Below are 19,400 nucleotides of genomic sequence, written 5' to 3'. Positions count from 1 at the left end.
ACCTATATATTTATCTGTTGATTTTGACCTACAACCAAAGAATACTATTTGGATACTAAATTCGAGTCTACTCAATGATCCCTACTTTAAGGAACAAATTAAAAAAGAAATTAGTCTTTACTTAGAATTCAATGATAATGGAGAGGTTTCATCTCCCATTCTATGGAATACTCTGAAGGCTGTCTTAAGAAGGAAAATTATAGCGATATCTTCATATAAGAAAAAAAATAAGGAATAAAACATTAGAGGAATTATAAAATACGCTGAAGGAACTAGAAAAAAACACAAATTGAAATTGGCACAGGATACATTAGAGGAAATTTTAAAAAGTAGGAATGAAATTAATAGTTTGGCTACGCAAGAAATCAGGAAAAATTTAATGTTTCTAAAACAGAGACATTATGAAAGTGGATCTAAGTCTCTGAAAATTTTGGCATGGAAACTGAAGAAAAAGAGCAAAAAATACAATTCATAGAATTAGGGATCCAAGCACAAAAGTGATAAAAAATAAGCTAAGTGAAATTCAAGAAGCTTTTGAAGTGTTTTACAAAACTCTATATTCCAAAGTTCCAGGGGGAAGCATAACCCGGATTGACACCTTCCTGAATTCTTTAGAGCTACCCACTTTAAGCAAAGAACAAAATAGAACGATGACTGCTGACATAACTGAAGCTGAACTAAAAGCTGCGAGTAGTAGGTTTAAATTAAACAAGTCACCGGGTTCAAATGGGTACATGGCAGAGTGGTACAAAGAATTTAAAAATGAGTTCAGTCCTCTCTTACTGCCCACACTGAACTGGGCTCTAAGAAAGGCGCAAATGCCACCCAGTTGGAAGGAGGCGATAATCTCAGCTGTACCGAAAGAAGGCAAGGATAAAATGGAATGTGGGTCCGTTCTTAATGTAGATGATAGATTATTTACCTCCATCATGGCCAAACAATTAGAAGAGTTTCTACCCACACTGATACATAAGGATCAGACAGGTTTTATACAACAACGCCAAACACAAGACAATATACGAAGGACACTTCACATTATGGATCATATACAAAAAAATAAAATCGAGGCAATAGTGATAAGCGTGGACGCTGAAAAGGCATTTGATTCGGTTAATTGGAATTTTCTTTACAGAGCTTTACATAGATTTGGTTTCCATGACAATTATTAAAACTCTACAGGCACTATATGACAACCCTACTGCCAGGATTAAAATCAATGGATATTTATCTAATAGTTTTACCCTAGAAAGGGGCACGAGACAGGGTTGTGCATGGTCTCCGCTACTTTTCGCATTATATCTGGAACCATTAGCTCAATACATCAGACAAAATGAAGATATCAGGGGAATTACTATTAAAGGGACAGCATAAATTGGCCTGTTACGTGGATGTCATTTTGATCTATCTAGGGCAACCAACGTACTCTTTACCTAAATTGATGCAATCCTTTGAACAATATGGTCAATTATCAGGATACAATATCAACGTAGATAAAACCCAATTACTTTCATATAACTATAGCCCACCAAGAGAAATTGAAAGTAGATATCCCTGGGCATGGCAAACAGAGTCTTTCAAATATTTGGGCATCATTATGCCAAAAGATTTGTCAAAATTATTAGAATGCTGTGATCAGCCTATATATATAAAAATTAAGGAACATATAACAAGATGGAACCTAATTCCTTTTTTCAGTCTCAGTTCAAGGATTGAACCTATTAAAATGAATATATTGCCCAGACTATTATATCTTTTTCAGACCCTACCAATAGAGATTAATCAGACTCAATTCAATGAATGGAACAAAATGTTATCAAGATATATAAGGTAAAAGGCCTAGAGTTTGTCTCAAAGCTTTGCAATTAGCCAAGGAAAAGGGGGTGGGGGCGGATGGGGCTGACCTTCTCTTAGAGATTATTATTTTGTAGCACAGTTGAGAGCTGTGATATGCTGGTGCAATCCATCATATGACGCTCAATGGAAAAACATTGAGGAGGGGATACTTCCCATCCCCATACAGGCAATTTTGGCTGATAACAACCTACAAAGGTGCATAAATACTATTGATAATCCATGGGTGAAATGGACTCTTAAAATATGGAAAACTATTATAAAAGAATATAAACTAGAGGGAGATATTGCAATTCTTAAATGGTGTGCATATGACTCGGATTTTACGCCGAATAAACTGGATGCTAGATTTGAGGACTGAACAGCTAAAGGAATTACAGTTCTTTGCAATATAATGAAAGAAGAAACACTGTTCAGTTTTGAAATGCTTAAAGGGAAACACTTATTAGAAAAACAAGACCTTTATCGGTATCTACAGATGTGACAGTATGTTAATAGGAGGGTTAAAAATGTAACCAAGGCAAGTACATGTTTGATAGAGCTATTTAGAAAAGCATGTAATTCAGATAATGGCAGTAGAATCATTTCAAGCATGTATAAGGGTTTGTCAAATCTTAAAACACATTTGACTTCATATATTAAAACAAAATGGGAGAAGGAAAGAGTGATAATTATATCGGAGGGATAATTATATCTGAGGAAGAATGGACAATAATATGGAGGTATCAATGGAAGTGTACCAGTTCACAGAAATGGAGGGAGTTTGGATGGAAAAACTGGATAAAATATTTTATTACACCCTCTCAGAAATCCCATTATGATCGTAACCTCCCTGTTTTCTGGAGAAATTGTGGAAATCAAAATGCAAACCATTATCATATTTTCTGGGAATGCCCCATTATCAAAGACTATTGGAGTGGGATACATAATGCCCTACAAGACATTTTTAAATGTGAAATACCCTTAGAGAGTAAGACCATATATTTTGGGTACGTACCTCAAGAATGGTTGAAAAGAGATAAATATTTAATGAATGTACTGCTGGTGGCTGGTAAAAAAACTCTTGCCAGGAAATGGTTATCTCAGGAGAGCCCAACTTTAAATGTATGGATGGAAATTACAATGGACATTTACAAAATGGAGAAGATAACAGCATCTGTTAATCATAAGTTGGAACAATTTGATTTCATACTGGGGAAAATGGTTCAACTACATAACACCTCATAGGCCTGATTTTATTCTCACAAATCAATGAATATGTTGTTTAAAAAAAAGATCACTCCCTACTTGTACATAGTTTTCTCCTTTTGCTTGTTCTTGCTTTACTCTCTTTTCTATAGGTGTATACCTCAGACAAATATTATGTGGAGATTTGTGGCAAATATGATTATATGATATATATGTACAATATCTGAAATACATCTAATGGAAATGTTTGTTTAATGATGAACTTCAATAAAAAATAAATTACAAAAGAAAAGAATTTTGCACGGATGCAATAGGTGTTCAGTAATGTCACATACAGCTAGAGATGGGGATAAGGTTAACTCACATGCAAAGATTCCAGCCCAGTCTATTAAGAAGTGGTCTGTGCTGAATTCCTGCACTGAGAAATGGAAGGTACGTTCTTGCCTTCACAAAATCACCAGTCCTACTTCTAATGTGGGAAGAGTGAGGCATTCACCAATTAATGCTTATTATGTCAAAAATTCATGCAGAATCATAAACTGTGCCCCTTTGCTAAACTTGCTTTTATTTAATTATTCTGGGATGGAGGAAGGTATTTATGTGTGTACTCATGAATTGAGCTGAATTGAACCAGATTTGCTTATGTTGAGCAGAAGATCTGCATCCACTTAAGTCTTGAGTTGCAGAACTATGGATCCCTGGTTAGAATAATTTCAATCCGGTCTCCTAGATTGGAGGATTGTTAGATGGCCTCTGTGAAAGTATGGAAAAAGCATGAATGGAGAAGTGTTATGGATGATCCCAACAAGTGTATAAAAAAGTAGATAATTTAAATTTATGGCTAAATATTCTCTTCAGCTCATTACATAGTGGAAGGAAAAAGTGCTAGTGTATTTCAGTGATTATATATGTACTCACGGATTGGTGAAATGTTCTGTACATACAGCTGTTCAGCAGAGGTATCTGTGTGTATGCTGGTGGCCATCTTAAATGGAAGACCTTTCAGCATGTGCAATAAAAACAGTGAAAGCAGTTACTGTAAATGGGTGCTTTATTAAATATGCAGATAGGAAATGTGCACATAATATTTCAGTTCCAGATCTCAGATCTAATTTGGGTGTTTTGCACAGGTCCTGTTAAAGTGGGTGTTACACCTCCTTCTAAAGGTACTGTGACAGGAGGAACATTGCCATCAGCTAGCAGAGCACCTGGAACCCATTACAATGTCATGACAACAGTGACGCGCAGCCAATCAGGTGAGAGGTTGATTCTTAATTTGCTGTAGCAGTATCTAGAGAAACAAAGCTTGTTGCTTGATACTGTTGGCAGTTCTGCTTGCTTCATTTGGAATTGGTTGAAGTATTTTTCTGTCATTATAAACAGACTTCACATTTTTGAGATCCTTCAGTCAAAAAGGGTCGTTCTTCTACTTTAATATAAACATTGTTTACTCCAGTGATATGATATATTTAAAATGGATTACAGAAAGCCAAAACAACCTTTACTTGGGGCTGGAATAGTGAGGTGGGGTTAGTAGCTAGTAGAGGCTCTTAAGACAGTCTTGCGTTGGCCTTGCACCTACCACCCTCCAGCAATCTGCTGCCTTGTACTTTGGGTAGAAGACCTGTGCTTGGAAGCAAATGTTGAAGCAACGCGTATTTTAGCAACACTAATCTCTCCCTTTTACTTAGTTTTTTTTTAATCTTTAAACTGCAATTTCTCTCCCTGCAAAACCTGAAAATGTGCCAAATCTTTTCTGCACAGATGATGTCTCAGTGTCTTTGCATTCTTTTTGTGTGGTGTTTCACTGATAGCTGAAGACATTCTGGGATTTGTTCCATTTAGGTTTCTGTTATTCCAAGTAAGCTATAAATTATTTGAGATGATATTCAGAGAAAGGAGGCGGAAGGGACTTGATAAGACTAATGAGATCACTGTGGAACAAGGCTGTGTGCATGAGTGAATTTAGCATTGACCTGGGGTGGTTAGATTACCTTCCAGAATATTAGCTTCCCACTTTGTTATTTGGTATATTGAAAATCCAAGCTATTAGCCACAATTCCAATGGTGTTAATGAGCAGAGTTTTGCTTCTTGAGTGAAAGATTAAGAGGTGTGTGTTTTGGTGGGGGAGCGGACTGTGGGGAAAGGGTATGGTGAGAAATGTTGGAGGACATGTCCTTCAGAATTTGGTGAGAGCTGGAGTAGGTTAGTTTAGGGGTCAAGGTGTTTGAAGAGTAACTCCTTCCATTTCTAACTGCCAACATTTGTAGCATAAGGAACAATTATAATAACATGCAATGGATTGGTAAATTGTGGTATCTGAGTGAAATTCAACACAGAAGCTATGACATTAGTTGATCGCACACATGTTGGTCAAGATAGAGCTATTCTGCCTAATTTTGTTTCCCAGTTATTGGCCTGCAGCTATAATAGTCACCCTGGCAGTGATTTGCCAATTCCTCCAACTCCATAAGTTTTTCTCCATTACCCTGGTGTTATAAATCAATGACCTGTAGTCACTGATGTCTAGTCTTGTCCTTTCATGTGCTGTACGACTCTACCTCACTGTTCACTGAGTACAACTGCATTAAGGAGTTTGCACACACTCTGTAGTTAAGGAGAGAAGACTTTTCCTTCAGGAGCAGGCAGAGTGAGTAGAGATTTAATCAAAGTATCGGTATTCCTACATCTGTGATCAGGGCCCAATGAAGGGGCTCAGCTTAAAACATCAACTGCTTATTCTCCTGACCTGAGAAGTCCCTCCAGCGTTTTGTGTAGTTCTCCAGGGTGCCACGGTAGCATAGTAGTTAGCATGTTGCTGTGACAGTTCAGGGCATCAGAGTTCGAAGTTCACTTCCAACACCTCTACAAGAAGTTGTACGTTCCTCCCCATGACTGCGTGGGTTACCTCTGGGTGCTCCGGTTTCCTCCTACATTCCTAAGGTATACTTGTTAGTAGGATAACTGGTCATTGTAAATTGTCCTGTGATCTTTAGGCTAGGGTTATATACAGTAGCATGCAAAAGTTTGGGCACCCCAGTCAAAATTTCTGTTACTGTGAATAGCTAAGCGAGTAAAAGATGACCTGATTTCCAAAAGGCATAAAGTTAAAGATGACACATTTCTTTAATATTTTAAGCAAGATTACTTTTTTATTTCTACCTTTTACAGTTTCAAAATAACAAAAAAAAAAGGGGGCCCGAAGCAAAGGTTTGTGCACCCTGCATGGTCAGTACTTAGTAACACCCCCTTTGGCAAGTATCACAGCTTGTAAACGCTTTCTGTAGCCAGCTAAGAGTCTTTCAATTCTTGTTCGGGGGATTTTCGCCCATTCTTCCTTGCAAAAGGCTTCTAGTTCTGTGAGATTTTTGGGCCGTCTTGCATGCACTGCTCTTTTGAGGTCTATCCACAGATTCTCGATGATGTTTAGGTTGGGGGACTGTGAGGGCCATGGCAAAACCTTCAGCTTGCACCTCTTGAGATAGTCCATTGTGGATTTTGAGGTGTGTTCAGGATCATTATCCTGTTGTAGAAGCCATCCTCTTTTCATCTTCAGCTTTTTTACAGTCGGTGTGATGTTTGCTTCCAGAATTTGCTGGTATTTAATTGAATTCATTCTTCCCTCTACCAGTAAATGTTCCCCGTGCCACTGGCTGCAACGCAAGCCCAAAGCATGATCGATCCACCCCTGTGCTTAACAGTTGGAGAGGTGTACATTTCATGAAATTGTGCACCCTTTTTTCTCCAAACATACCTTTGCTCATTGCAGCTAAAAAGTTCTATTTTAACTTTATCAGTCCACAGGACTTGTTTCCAAAATGCATCAGGCTTGTTTAGATGTTCCTTTGCAAACTTCTGATGCTGAATTTTGTGGCGAGGATGCAGGAAAGGTTTTCATCTGATGACTCCTCCATGAAGGTCATATTTGTGCAGGTGTCGCTGCACAGTAGAACAGTGCACCACCACTCCAGAGTCTGCTAAATCTTCCTGAAGGTCTTTTGCAGTGAAACAGGGGTTTTGATTTGCCTTTCTAGCAATCCTACGAGCAGTCTCTCGGAAAGTTTTCTTGGTCTTCCAGACCTCAACTTGACCTTCACCGTTCCTGTTAACTGCCATTTCTCAATTACATTACAAACTGAGGAAACGACTACCTGAAAACGCTTTGCTATCTTCTTATATAGCCTTCTCCTGCTTTGTGGGCATCATTTATTTTAATTTTCAGAGTGCTAGGCAGCTGCCTAGAGGAGCCCATGGCTGCTGATTGTTGGGACAAGGTTTGAGGAGTCAGGGTATTTATAAAGCTTTGAAATTTGCATCACTTGGCCTTTCCTAACGATGACTGTGAACAAGCCATGGCCCTAACATGCTAATTAAGGTCCGAGACCTTGGTAAAAGTTATCTGAGAGTTCAAATCTCTTGGGGTGCCCAGACTTTTGCATGGTGTTCCTTTCCTTTTTTTTCACTCTAAAATTGTACTGTGAGGGGATCCAGGTGTGCCCCTATTAACTGTTTGAAGAGAGGCAGAGAGAGACATTTATCATTGATGGTTTGTTTGGAAGAGAGAGAGAGAGACGAAGATTGATGGTTGGACTGACACGGGAGTTAACTTTGGAGTTTTACTTTGGAGATAAAAACTGAGCAGCTCGAAGGTTGCTATGCTGACCAACAGGACATTATTGATGTTACTTCCAAGGACTTGTTGCCAGCTCGCATTCCTTTGCAGACAAAGGAAGGAGGGACTCTTTGAATGACAGGTGATGCTCAGCCTGGTGAGATAAATAGGAGACCTCAGACACATGATCGGGACACTGAATGAGCATTGTTGTGCCCGCAGAGAAAGTGGGTTTTGGAGGATCGATCAGGCGGATTGATCCAAGTGCTCTGCCAGTGAAAATTCAAAGGCAAGACCGGTGGGGAGTTGTCCATGTGTCCGAGCCTGGCCTGGGTAGACAGCACGACCACACCGAAGTACGGTCCCCTTTGTTGTTAAGTCACAGTTGGTGACTTGTGAAGGATTTCGGAGGATGACGAGAAAATCAACAGCAACAGCTCACCTGAAGACTCAACTCACTCCCTTTCTCTCTCTTTCCATCGTTATTCAACTACATACCACGAACTGAACTGAACTGAACTTTACTCAACATCATAAGACTGTGTCTTTTTACCCCTAGACTAAAAGAAGCTTGGTTTTCATACATATTTTTCCACACTTACTAATGTACTTACTTATATACATAATTCTTGCTAACCTGTTTGATTTATCTTCACTTAGTTTACTGTATTGCGTAGTTGTTAATAAATATTATTAGTTATTCGCAATACTAGACTCCAAGGTGGTTTCCATTTCTGCTGGTTTCTTTATTCCTGTCACGGGGTGCGTGACAGTACAAAACAAAAATAATATACTAATCATGCTTAAAATGTTGAAAAGAATATTTCATCTTTAACTTTATGACTTTTGGAGATCAGTTCATCTTCTACTCACTGAACTAATCACAGTAACAGACATTTTGACCGGGGTGCCCAAACGTTTGCGTGCCACTGTAGGGGTGTTACAGAAATTTTGACAGGGGTGCCCAGACGTTTGCGTGCCACTTTAGGGGTGTTACTGGGTGGTGCAGCTCGTTGGGCTGGAAGAGCCTGTGCTGCACGGCATCTCTAAGTAAAAATAAATAAATTAAACGGGTCACAAACAAGAGAAAATCTGCAGATGTTGGAAATCCAAGGAGAAAACACAAAATGTTGGAGGAACTTAGCAGGCCAGGCAGCATCTATGGAGAAAAATGTACAGTCAATGTTTCATGCTGAAACCCTTCGGCAGGACTGGAGAAAAAAAAGCTGAGTAGATTTAAAAAGTGGGGTGCTTAATTAAACAGGGTTTCCTCTCCAACAGCATGACTTTCCTCATGTCATTCCCACACGCAAGTGGCAGGGGAATCTCTCCATCTTCTCCTGGAAATAATCATTCACTGAAATGCAAGAAACCTCTGCTCTCATACATTGCGTATCTGAGGGCTCCTGGAACAGCTATCACGCTCCTGTACATACACCCAGGGAATAAAGCTGCAATGGGAAGAGACGGAGGGTGTGCTTGAACTCAAGAGGGAAGTACCAAGAAAATAAGAGAACCAGAAAGGAGATAATGTGGCTTTATTAAGGTGTGTGATAGGTCATGACTTTTGCTTCGTTGTTTCGGATATGCTAGTCTAGGACAAGAATGAAAAGGAAGCAGAATTTCTCTCAGTTATGGTGAGAACATAAGAAACAGGCAGAAGTAATGTATGTCTGACTTTGCCATGGGTAGCCAGCAACAAGGAGTTGAAGATGCAGTCTGATCAGCCATGACCTTATGAATGGTGCAGCAGGCTAGAGGGGCCGAGTGGCCTATTGCTACTCCTTACTCAGATGTTCAAATGTAACTCCCTTAATATCTAACCACCTCTTGATGGCTTGGTTATACTCAGTGGCTGCCTCCTTGGTAGAGAATTTCAAAGATTCACCATCCTCTGGGTAAAGAAATTTATTCTCAACTTTCTCTTAAATGATGAATGCTTTACTTTGACCGGACTTTTTCTTGACACCCACATGAGGTGAAAACTGTGTTCTTGTATCTGCTGTGATAGGCCCCATTAAAACTATATAGATTTTTAAACTAAGATATATTGCTATATTTATACTCTATTCTTGGTTGGTGCAACTGTAACGAAACCCAATTTCCCTCGGGATCAATAAAGTATGTCTATCTACCTATCTATCTATAAGTGGAACCTGCGAGCAGCTTCAAACTCCTGGGAGTGCACCTCTCACACAAATTCTCATGATCCCAGAACACATCCTACACAATCAGGAAAGCTCACCAATGCCTCTACTTTCTGAAGAGGCTGAAGAGGGCTGGACCATGCACATCTATACTCATGTCATTCTATAGCTGCACAGTAGGGAGCATCCTAACAGGCTGTATCACTGCATGGTATAAGAACTGCACTGTGGCAGGCAGGAACGCTCTACAGTGGGTAGCCAGAACTGCTCAATGCGTCACCAGTCTACCCAGAATCAAAGCCAGAAAGGTGCCGGAAAAGGGTCAATGACATCATGAAGGATCCCACCCACCCTGCTCATGGGCTGTTTGTCCCAGACCCATCAGGAAGGAGACTACATAGCATCCACACCAGGACCACCAGACTCAAAAACAGTTACTTTGCCCAAGCGATAAGGTTGATCAACATCTCTACCCACTAACCCACCCGTCCACACCCCCAACCACTACTCCTTTATCATTTCCTGTCAGTCACCTCATATATAGATACTCCTGCACCTAACATCACTTTATGGACATACAATCAATCTATGTATATAAGCTATATTATATGTTTATGCTTATTGTGTTTTTTATTATTATGCTGTCCTTGTGTATTTTTGGTGCTGCATCAGATCTGAAATAACTATGATTTTGTTCTCCTTTACACTTGTGCACTGGCAATGACATCAAACAATCTTGATGTCTCAGTATTTAAGACTACAGGCTCAGTTTGCTTAATCTCTGCTCTTGCATCAAATCCATGGTAGCCCTTTGCTGATCTCCCTCTCCCCCTCTCACTGGTATATCCTTGATTAGGTACAAATAATTAGGAGACAAGTAACATCTATTGTAGAGTGTGATTGTTCTCCTCTCAGTTCATCATTCAACCAGCATCACAGAAAGAACAAAATATCCTGATGTTTATCTCATCGTGCACAAATTTGCTGAACTTGTCCTACATTATAACACTGGATATATTCCAGGTGAAATTAATTGACAGTGAAGTTTTTTGGGCCATCCTGAAATTGTGAAATGTACTATGTAAACACAAGACTTGCGCTCTCCTTTGTGTGCCTTCACTCTGCTTTTTGAGCAGAATCTTATCTCCTTTAGATTGTAATGGTCTGGAATTTTGGAACAAAATGTAGTGGCTGTTTCTGCCTTCCATTGACCATCTGTTTTAAGGAGCTCTGCACTGTAATGGGTCGGGCTTGAACCTGACTCACTGAGACTTGAATGTTGGCTGGGAAGGTTTCCAGGGTGACCATCCATGATCATTCCTGGCTAGCCTTGCTATATAGTTTGTCTTCAAATAGCTGGCTCTGCTTGTCCATGTCAATGAACTCAGGTGTTTACCAAACACTTTCTTTTGACAAAAATGCCTTAATTATAACTTTACTAATTGTAAAGGAATCAGTGGGAAGCTAGGTGTGCCAGCCTTGTTTTATGAATCCATCACTTTGCATGTGCTTCAACTGAGGATTTTATTTCACTTCTTTCAGACAGACTTGGAAGTCGTTTCTTATTCAGGAAATGGCTAATGCGTTTACTTGTGACTGTCTCCTGGCTAGATAATGTGCAAGCAGGCTGCCAGCGAGAGTGAAGATCTCCAGAGAACCATTACAAACCCTTTCCAAATGATTTGTTACAAAGGTTGAATTTTTTTTAGTTGGAACAATTGTAAATTTAAAATCCCTCTTTCAGGCTTTCTGCTCATCGAAAGCTTTAAAGAAACTTGTGCAAAAATTACATAGATGTTGAAAAGTATTTAAATGGTTGGTTCATTTCCTTCTGGCGTTCCTCTCCCCCCCCCCCCTTTCTTTTGTGGCCTTCTGTCCTCTCCTATCAGACTCCCCCTTCTCCAGCCTTGTATCTCTTTCACCAATCAACTTCCCAGCTATTTTCTTCATCCCTCCTCTTCCAGATATCACCTATCACCTTGTTTTCTCTCTCCCCTCCTCCACCTTTTAAATCTACTTCTCATCTTTTTTTTTCTCTAGTCCTTCCAAAGGGTCTTGGCCCACAATGCCAACTGTCCTTTTTTCCATAGATGCTGCCTGGCCTGCTGAGTTCCTCCAGCATTTTGCATGTGTTGCTTGGATTTCCAGCAAATGCAGATTTTCTCTTGTTTGGCACATTTCTATCTTGTATGGGTCTGTAGAAATAATTTGAACCTCCACACCCAAAACTGAACAAAGAGTGGCTTTGGATTGAGTTAACTCCATTAATCTTACATGACTTATGAGAATCTAGATAGTATAAGGAAAGTCAAATGGACTTTGCATTTTGTTAGCTTTCCCTATTAAATGATTTTGGAATGAAAGGGATAAAATATAAGGAGTTTTGATGGCTCTGGGTTTGTACTCATTGGAGTTTAGAAGAATGAGGGGGGATCTCATTGAAATCCATCAAATACTGAAAGGCCTAAATAGGGTGGTTGTGGAGAGTACGATTCCTATAGTGGGTGAGTCTAGGATCAGAGGGCACAGCCTCAGAATACAAGGATGTCCCTTTAGAAAAGAGATGAGAAGAAATCTCTTTAGCCAGAAGCTGGTGAATCTGTGGAATTCATTGCCAGAGATGGCTGTGGAGGCCAAGTCATTGGGTATATTTAAAGTGGAGGTTGATGGGTTCTGGAATAGTAAGGATGTCAAAGAATATGGGGAGAAGGCAGGAGAATGAGGTTGAGAAGGATAATAAATCAGCCATGATGAAATGGCAGAACAGACTCAATGGGCCAAATGGCCTAATTCTGCTCCTATGTCTTATAGTCTAATTAATTACCACTATTAAAATTTTAAATAGTACACCACAATCGATATAATTGCTAAGATAATGTGACTCCATTCTTGACCATGAAAATAAAAAAAAGTGCAGGTGCTGGAAATCTGAAACAAAGACAGAAAATGCTGGTAAAACAGGTCAGGCAGTATCTGTGGAAATAGAAACAGCCAACTGTTTTGGTCAATGATCTTTTATCAAAACTGGCAAATGGAGAAATACAAGTTAGTTATCTTAATGAAAGCTAATTCTCACCTCTTCTACCCAGTTCTGATAGAGTGTCACAGACCCAAAAGTTGGCTGCTTCTCTTTCTACAGATGCTACATGACCTGTTGAGTATTTCCTGCCGTTTCTGCTTTTATTCCTGACTATAGCTTGCTTTGCATTCTTAGAATATCAGGCACACAGACCACACTGAGGCTAGAGATGTTATGTGGCTACCCTCTCTGGAATCAGGAATTTGCTCATGATAATGAAGCTTGGTAATATTTGAAGTAAAAGTTCATAGATTACAATGGGTAGCAGCAGCAAATTGTAAAGGTGAGGATAAGAGAAATGCTTCCATTGTAGATGGTCTTGCTTTTCACAGAATATTCTCCAACACATCAGAGGTTTGCAATGTGTAAGGTGCATTTGTTGTTGAAATTATTACGTACCCCGTAACTGGGTTGCCAAACCAGCAGAAATGGACCACTTAGTTGGAGTCTGGTTCAACAGAGGCTAATAAAGTTTTATTAAAGAAATAAGTAACACAGTACTCTGATCGTAAGGATATAAATGCAACAGGTTAGCAATGATAAAACACACATGTACACAGAACTAAGGTAATAGGAATCAATCAAGCTCTATCGCAGTCTAGGGGTAAAATGATCAGTCTCAAGTGACGCAGAGTTCAGTTCAGCTTAGTACAGTTCGCAGTAATCGCTGTTGTGCCGTTGGAGAGAGAGAGAGATAATATGCAAATCTGATTCAGACAGACCTTTGATGTTCTTCGCAGTTAGCTTTCGGGCGAACCCTTTTAATGTTTTCTGTGGTCACCGACTGTGACCCCTCCGTTTCAGATACGACCATTCCTCCGTGGTGAACCTGGCACCCAGGCAAGGGCGGACACACACACCAGGTTCCCGCCGATCGTACCTTTTCACCCTGTGCGTCTATGGTCAGTTCCCGAAACCAGACCTCCAAACTCCTACCAACTTGTGGGGGCACACCGCTCTTCCAGGGTCTCGTTATCTCGTAATCTCGTGGTGTGTGTCGTGCCTTAGCAAACCTGTTCTTTTTATCCCCCTGCTGGGGTGTCGCCTGTCCATCAAACTTCAAACAGTTCAGGTTCAAAGCAACCGGTCTGTCAATACTCAGAACTGTGTCTCTTTTCATTAATCTCTCTCTTCTCTCTTATTAGCATTTTGAATGTTTCTCCATTGTCTCCCTTATCTCTCATCAGCATCAATCTTCTGATAACTTGGTTTGTCGTCACAAAATATAAGAAAGGCTTTCAATATTCCACACAATGTCATGCATGTGGTAAATATTGGTCCTGATGAAGGATCTGAGCCCGAAACATTAACTGTTTATTCTCCTCCACTGATGCAAACTGACCTGCTGGATACCCCCAGCATTTTGTGTGTGTTGCTCTGGACTTACAGCATCTCTTGGGTTTATTACTGGTTATCTGTTTTGTTTTGCAGAGTTGAGGGGAATTTATTCTTCTCTTCAAAAAGTGGTGGCATGTCATCCTCTACAAGAGAGTAAACGAAGCATTGGTTTGCTAACTCGGGTGAAAGCTGATATTACCAGCAATGCGACACTCGTTCAGTACTGCACCAGTGTGCCTAAAAGTAGAGTGTGATTGACTGTGGAGAATGCCACTTACTCAGTCATGGCTGACACGGTGAAATTAGATGTAGGGATTATACAATTTGATATTCCAAAACCCCAGCTAACATCATCAGAAAAGGACAACCAGAGACCTTTCTCAGACTGTAGGAAAGAATGAATTGGTGCAGAAATTAGTTTTTAAATGAAGTCCTTGATTGAAGTGATTCTCGGAAAAGACATTAGTAGTGTAAACACAAGAGATTCAGCAGATGCTGCAAATCTGCAGTAACACAAAAAATGCGAATAAACTCAGTAGGTCAGGCAATGTCGATTATTATGAAGAAAGAGTCGATATTTTGGGCCAAGACCCTTCATCAGACCTAGGTCCAAAACACTGACTCTTTCTTCCTTTCAGTAGATGCTGCCTGACCTGGTTAGTAGTGTACCATGTTGTTTAGGTATTTGGTATACTGGTACAGTACACTGGTTGTGAGTGCGAGTGGGTACAGGCTGACAGTTATGAATATTATGAGGTATCATCAAAGTTATTTGAACAAGATTGGTTGATCTTGATCGTGTATGTGCTTGAATTCATGCTGATAACAGTCAGTATAAAAAGAGGGTGGAAAGTATTTGTAATCATTTGCAGGAATGAAGGGTAAATGTGGACCCTTTGCATAGAATGGCCTGTTCCTGTCTCATACTTTCTCAGATTTGTTTATCACATTAATTTTTTTAAAATCTGGGTGTGGATGGAAGAGAGGTGAGTTCTCCTAAAGTGTGATATAGATTGTTTGTTCACAGCTGCCTACGCCCTGGAGTGATATAGAAACATAGAAAACCTATAGCACAATACAGGCCCTTTGGCCCACAATGCTGTGCCAAACACGTACTTTAGAAATTACCCAGGGTTACCCATAGCCCTCTATTTTTCTGAGCTCCATGTACCGATCCAGGAGTCTCTTAAAAGACCCTATCATATCCGCCTCCACCACCGTCACCGGCAGCCCATTCCACGCACTCAACACTCTCTCTGTAAAAAAACTTACCCCTGACATCTCTGTACCTACTTCCAAGCACCTTCAACCTTAAAGTACCTTCACCTTGACGATGAAGCCTTTTCTTGTTCCCCATCCCGGCTCACACAATGTGACAAGTTCAAGATAAATTTATATATCAAAGTATGTGTATGTAACCAGAAACCACCCTGACATTCATTTTCCTGCAGGCATTCACGGTAGAAAGAAATACAATAGGATCAGTGAAAAACTATAAACAAAGTCTGAGAAGCAACCAATGTGCAAATGAAGACAAACTACACAAATAATAATAAATTAATAAAGAAATAACAATACTGAGAACATGATTTGAAGAGTTATCCACACTGGTTCTGGGCCTGATGGTTGAAGCACAATAACTGCTCCTGAACCTGACGGTATGGGACCTAGGGCTCCTGTACCTCCTGTCTGGAGGAGACCATGGGCTGGATGGTGGGGGCCATTGATGGATGCTGCTTTCCCATGACAGTATTTTGTGTAGATGTGCTCAAAGGAGAGGATAGCTTTACCCATCATGGATTGGACTGTGATGGATAGGAAATGCATTGGTTTTCCATTATTATCACTTAGTCTAAAGCTTAGAACTTCCTACCTTACAGAACTTCCAAAAAACTTCAACAGATCAGGAATGCTGATGGCCACTATTTGTCTTGTGACAGCGTTAAATGTTCAACCATTCAGTTTTTGCAGCAACTTTCACAGCCCGGTATAGCAACACAGACACAAATGCTGGAGGAACTCAGCAGGCCAGGCAGCGTCTATGGAAAAGAGTACAGTTGATGTTTCAGGTCGAGACCCTTCATCAGGACAGAAGGGAAGGGGAAAGAAGCTGGAAGAGAAGAGAAGGAGCAGAAACTGGTAGGTGATAGGTGGAACCAGTTGAGGGGGGAAGGTGAGTGAGTGTGCGAGGCAGAATGAAGGAAGAAGCTGGGAGGGGATAGGTGGAAGAGATGAAAGACTGAAGAAGAAGGAATCCAACAGGAGAGGACCGTGGACTATGGAAGAAATGGAAGGAGGAGGGGAATCAAAAGGAAGTGATGGGTAGGTGAGGAGAAGAGTCGGAATGAGAGGGTAACCATAATGAAAAATGATAAAAGAGTGAAGCGGGGAGAGGGAAGGAAATTACTGGAAGTTAGAAAAATGGATGCTCATGCTATTAAGTTGGAGGCTACTGAGATGGAATGTGAGGTGTTCCTCCTCCAGCATGAGTTGGCCTCATCATAGCAGTAGAGGAGGCCATGGATGAATCATATTCTCAGTATTATTTATTTCCTTATTAATTTATTATTATCATTTTCTTGTGGTCATTCACAGTAAATACAAGAAGTACAGCAGAATTGATAAATAGTCACTTATAATAAAGGCAAACAGCCAATGTGCAAAAGACAACCAAATGCAAATACAAAAAGAAACAAAAACAAAATAATAATAAATAAGCAATAAGTATTGAAAACATATTTATGTGTAGTATCCTTGAAAGTGAGTGGGTGAGTGAAGTTATCCCTACTGGTTCAAGAGCCTGACGGTTGAGTAGTAATAACTGTTTCTGAACCTGATGGTACATCCTTCTTGATAGCAGCAGCAAGAAGAGAGCATGGCCTTGATAGAAGGTTTTTATTTTAATGATACATGCTGCTTTTCTATGACAGTGCTCCTTGTAGATGAGCTCAGTGGTAGGGAGGCCTTTTCCTCTGATGGACTGGGCTGGATCCATTACTTTTTGTAGAGCATCGGTGCTTTCTATGGATCTATGGAAGTTTGCCAAAGTTTTAGATGACATGCAGAATGTAAAAAAGTAGAGCTGCTGCTGTGCCTCTTTGTAATGCCATTTCTGTGCTGGACAGATGGACAGATCCCCTGAAATGGTAATGCTGAGGAATTTAAAATTGCTGACTCTCTTCACCTCTGTTCCCCTGTTGGCACGTGGCCAAGTGTTTAAGGCGTTGATCTAGGGAATTGAAGGTCGCTGGTTCGAGCCTTGGCTGAGGCTGCGCATGTGTCCTTGAGCAAGGCACTTAACCACACATTGCTCTGCGACGACACCGGTGCCAAGCTGTATGCGTCCTAATGCCCTTCCCTTGGACAGCATCGGTGGAGACTTGCAGCATGGGCAACTGCTGGTCTTCCATACAACCTTGACCAGGCCTGCGCCCTGGAAACCCTCCAAGGCGCAAATCCATGGTCTCATGAGACTAACGGATGCCTAAATAAAAAGCTCCCCCGATGAGGAGTGGCTGATAGAACTCTGGTTTCTTCCTCCTGTGGTCAATAATCAGCTCTTTGGTTTTGCTGACATTGACTGAGAGGTTGTTGTTGTGGCACCATTCAGTCAGATTTTCAATCTCCCTCCTTTGTCACCACCTTTGATTTATCCCTCAACAGTGGTGTCATCAACAAACTTAAATATATATACACTTAGCCTCACAGTCATGGATATAAAGCAAGTAGAGCAGGGGGCTAAACACAGTCTTATGGTGCCCCTGTGTTGATGGTGGTTGTGGAAGGGATGTAGTTGCCAATCTGAACTGTATGGAGTCTGTAAGTGAGAAAATCCAGGATCCAATTACACCCAGAGGCCTACCTCTTGGAGCTTATTGATTAGTTTTGAGGGATGACAGTGTTGAACGCAGAGCTATAGTCAATGAAGAGCATTCTGATGTGTACATCTTCACTGTCCAGATGTTCCAGGGTTGAGTGAAGAGCCAATGAAATGGTATCTGCTGTGAGCCTGTTGCTCTGGTAGATCCAATTCACTCTTCAGGCAGGAGTTGATATGTTTCATCACCGTGGATGTAAGTGCTAGAGGACAATAGTCAGTGAGGCAGGTTACTACTTGCTTCTTGGGCACCGGTATAACCAAAGCCTGATTGAAGCAGTTGGTTACCTCGGACTGCTGGTGAGAGGTTAAAGATTTCAGTGAACAGTCCGGCCAACTGATTAGCACAGGTCTTCAGTTCTCGACCGGGTACTCTGTCAGGGCTAGATGCTTTCTGTGGGTTCACTCCCATATAGGATGCTCTCACATCAGCCTCTGAGACTGAATTCACAGTGTCATCGGGGACTGGGAGATTGTGAAGGGGCCTCCATGTTTTATCAGTCAAAGTGAGTGTAAAAGGTATTGAGCTCATCTGGGATCAAAATCTTGTTGTCACATATTTCATTTGGTTTTTCTTTGTAGGAGATGATAGCATTCATGCCCTGCCATAGCTGTCGAGCATCCTTCAGTGATTTGTTTGATCCAGAATTTCAAAAATCTTTTGAATAATGCACACCGTTGATATTTTAAGTTACATTTATAATATTTTCCTCCATTGATTCTCAGTCGAACTTCTTCATAGACAAACATATTTCAAAGCTAGTCAAATAGGTCTCCTGAGGAGTTCACTCGTAGCCTTGGTTCTGCCAGACATTACTTCACTTTGTCAACAGCCATAGACAACTATTGAGTTAAAACAATTGGCAGCTACACAGGTCCTGTTTTTAAAAAAAAAATAGGGAAGCTTTCTCTATTTTCCATCATGATTCATGCACTAAGGATGTTTAACACTTTCTACATGCTTCTCTATTTCTTTAAGGAACTAAATGATTTGAAGAGCTATATTACGATGACTTGTGTCTTGGAATTCACCAGTTTAGTGACATCCCCCAACTCCCTATTGATGGCTGAGTTATCACCAGAGGGGATAACTTCACTCACCCTAACACTGAACTGTTCCCACACCTTGTGGACTCTCTTTCAAGGAGTCCTCATCTCATATTCTCTATATTATTTATTTTTATTATTATTTTCTTTTTGTATCTGTACAGTTTATTGTCTTTTGCACATTGGTTGATTGTTTTGTTGTGAGTAATTTTTCATTGATTCTATGGTATTTCTCTGTATCTACTGTGAATGCCTGCAAG

At 40.5% G+C, this 19,400-nt stretch overlaps 1 protein-coding gene across 6 annotated transcripts in view; it reads left to right on the top strand.

The window, feature by feature from the left end:
• The window catches only part of LOC134356657 (proline-rich transmembrane protein 3-like), a 212,486-nt gene that overhangs the window by 68,141 nt on the left and 124,945 nt on the right, over positions 1 to 19,400 (top strand). For all 6 annotated transcript variants that reach the window (XM_063067645.1, XM_063067646.1, XM_063067644.1 and 3 more), the window contains one exon: positions 4,170 to 4,295. In XM_063067645.1, coding sequence (XP_062923715.1) covers positions 4,170 to 4,295 — 126 coding nt within the window. The remainder of the gene's footprint in view (positions 1 to 4,169; positions 4,296 to 19,400) is intronic.

The sequence above is a fragment of the Mobula hypostoma genome, chromosome 15, assembly GCF_963921235.1.
Source record: "Mobula hypostoma chromosome 15, sMobHyp1.1, whole genome shotgun sequence".
In the NCBI taxonomy this organism is placed as follows: domain Eukaryota; kingdom Metazoa; phylum Chordata; class Chondrichthyes; order Myliobatiformes; family Myliobatidae; genus Mobula; species Mobula hypostoma.
This window is presented reverse-complemented; position numbering and strand designations above follow the sequence as displayed.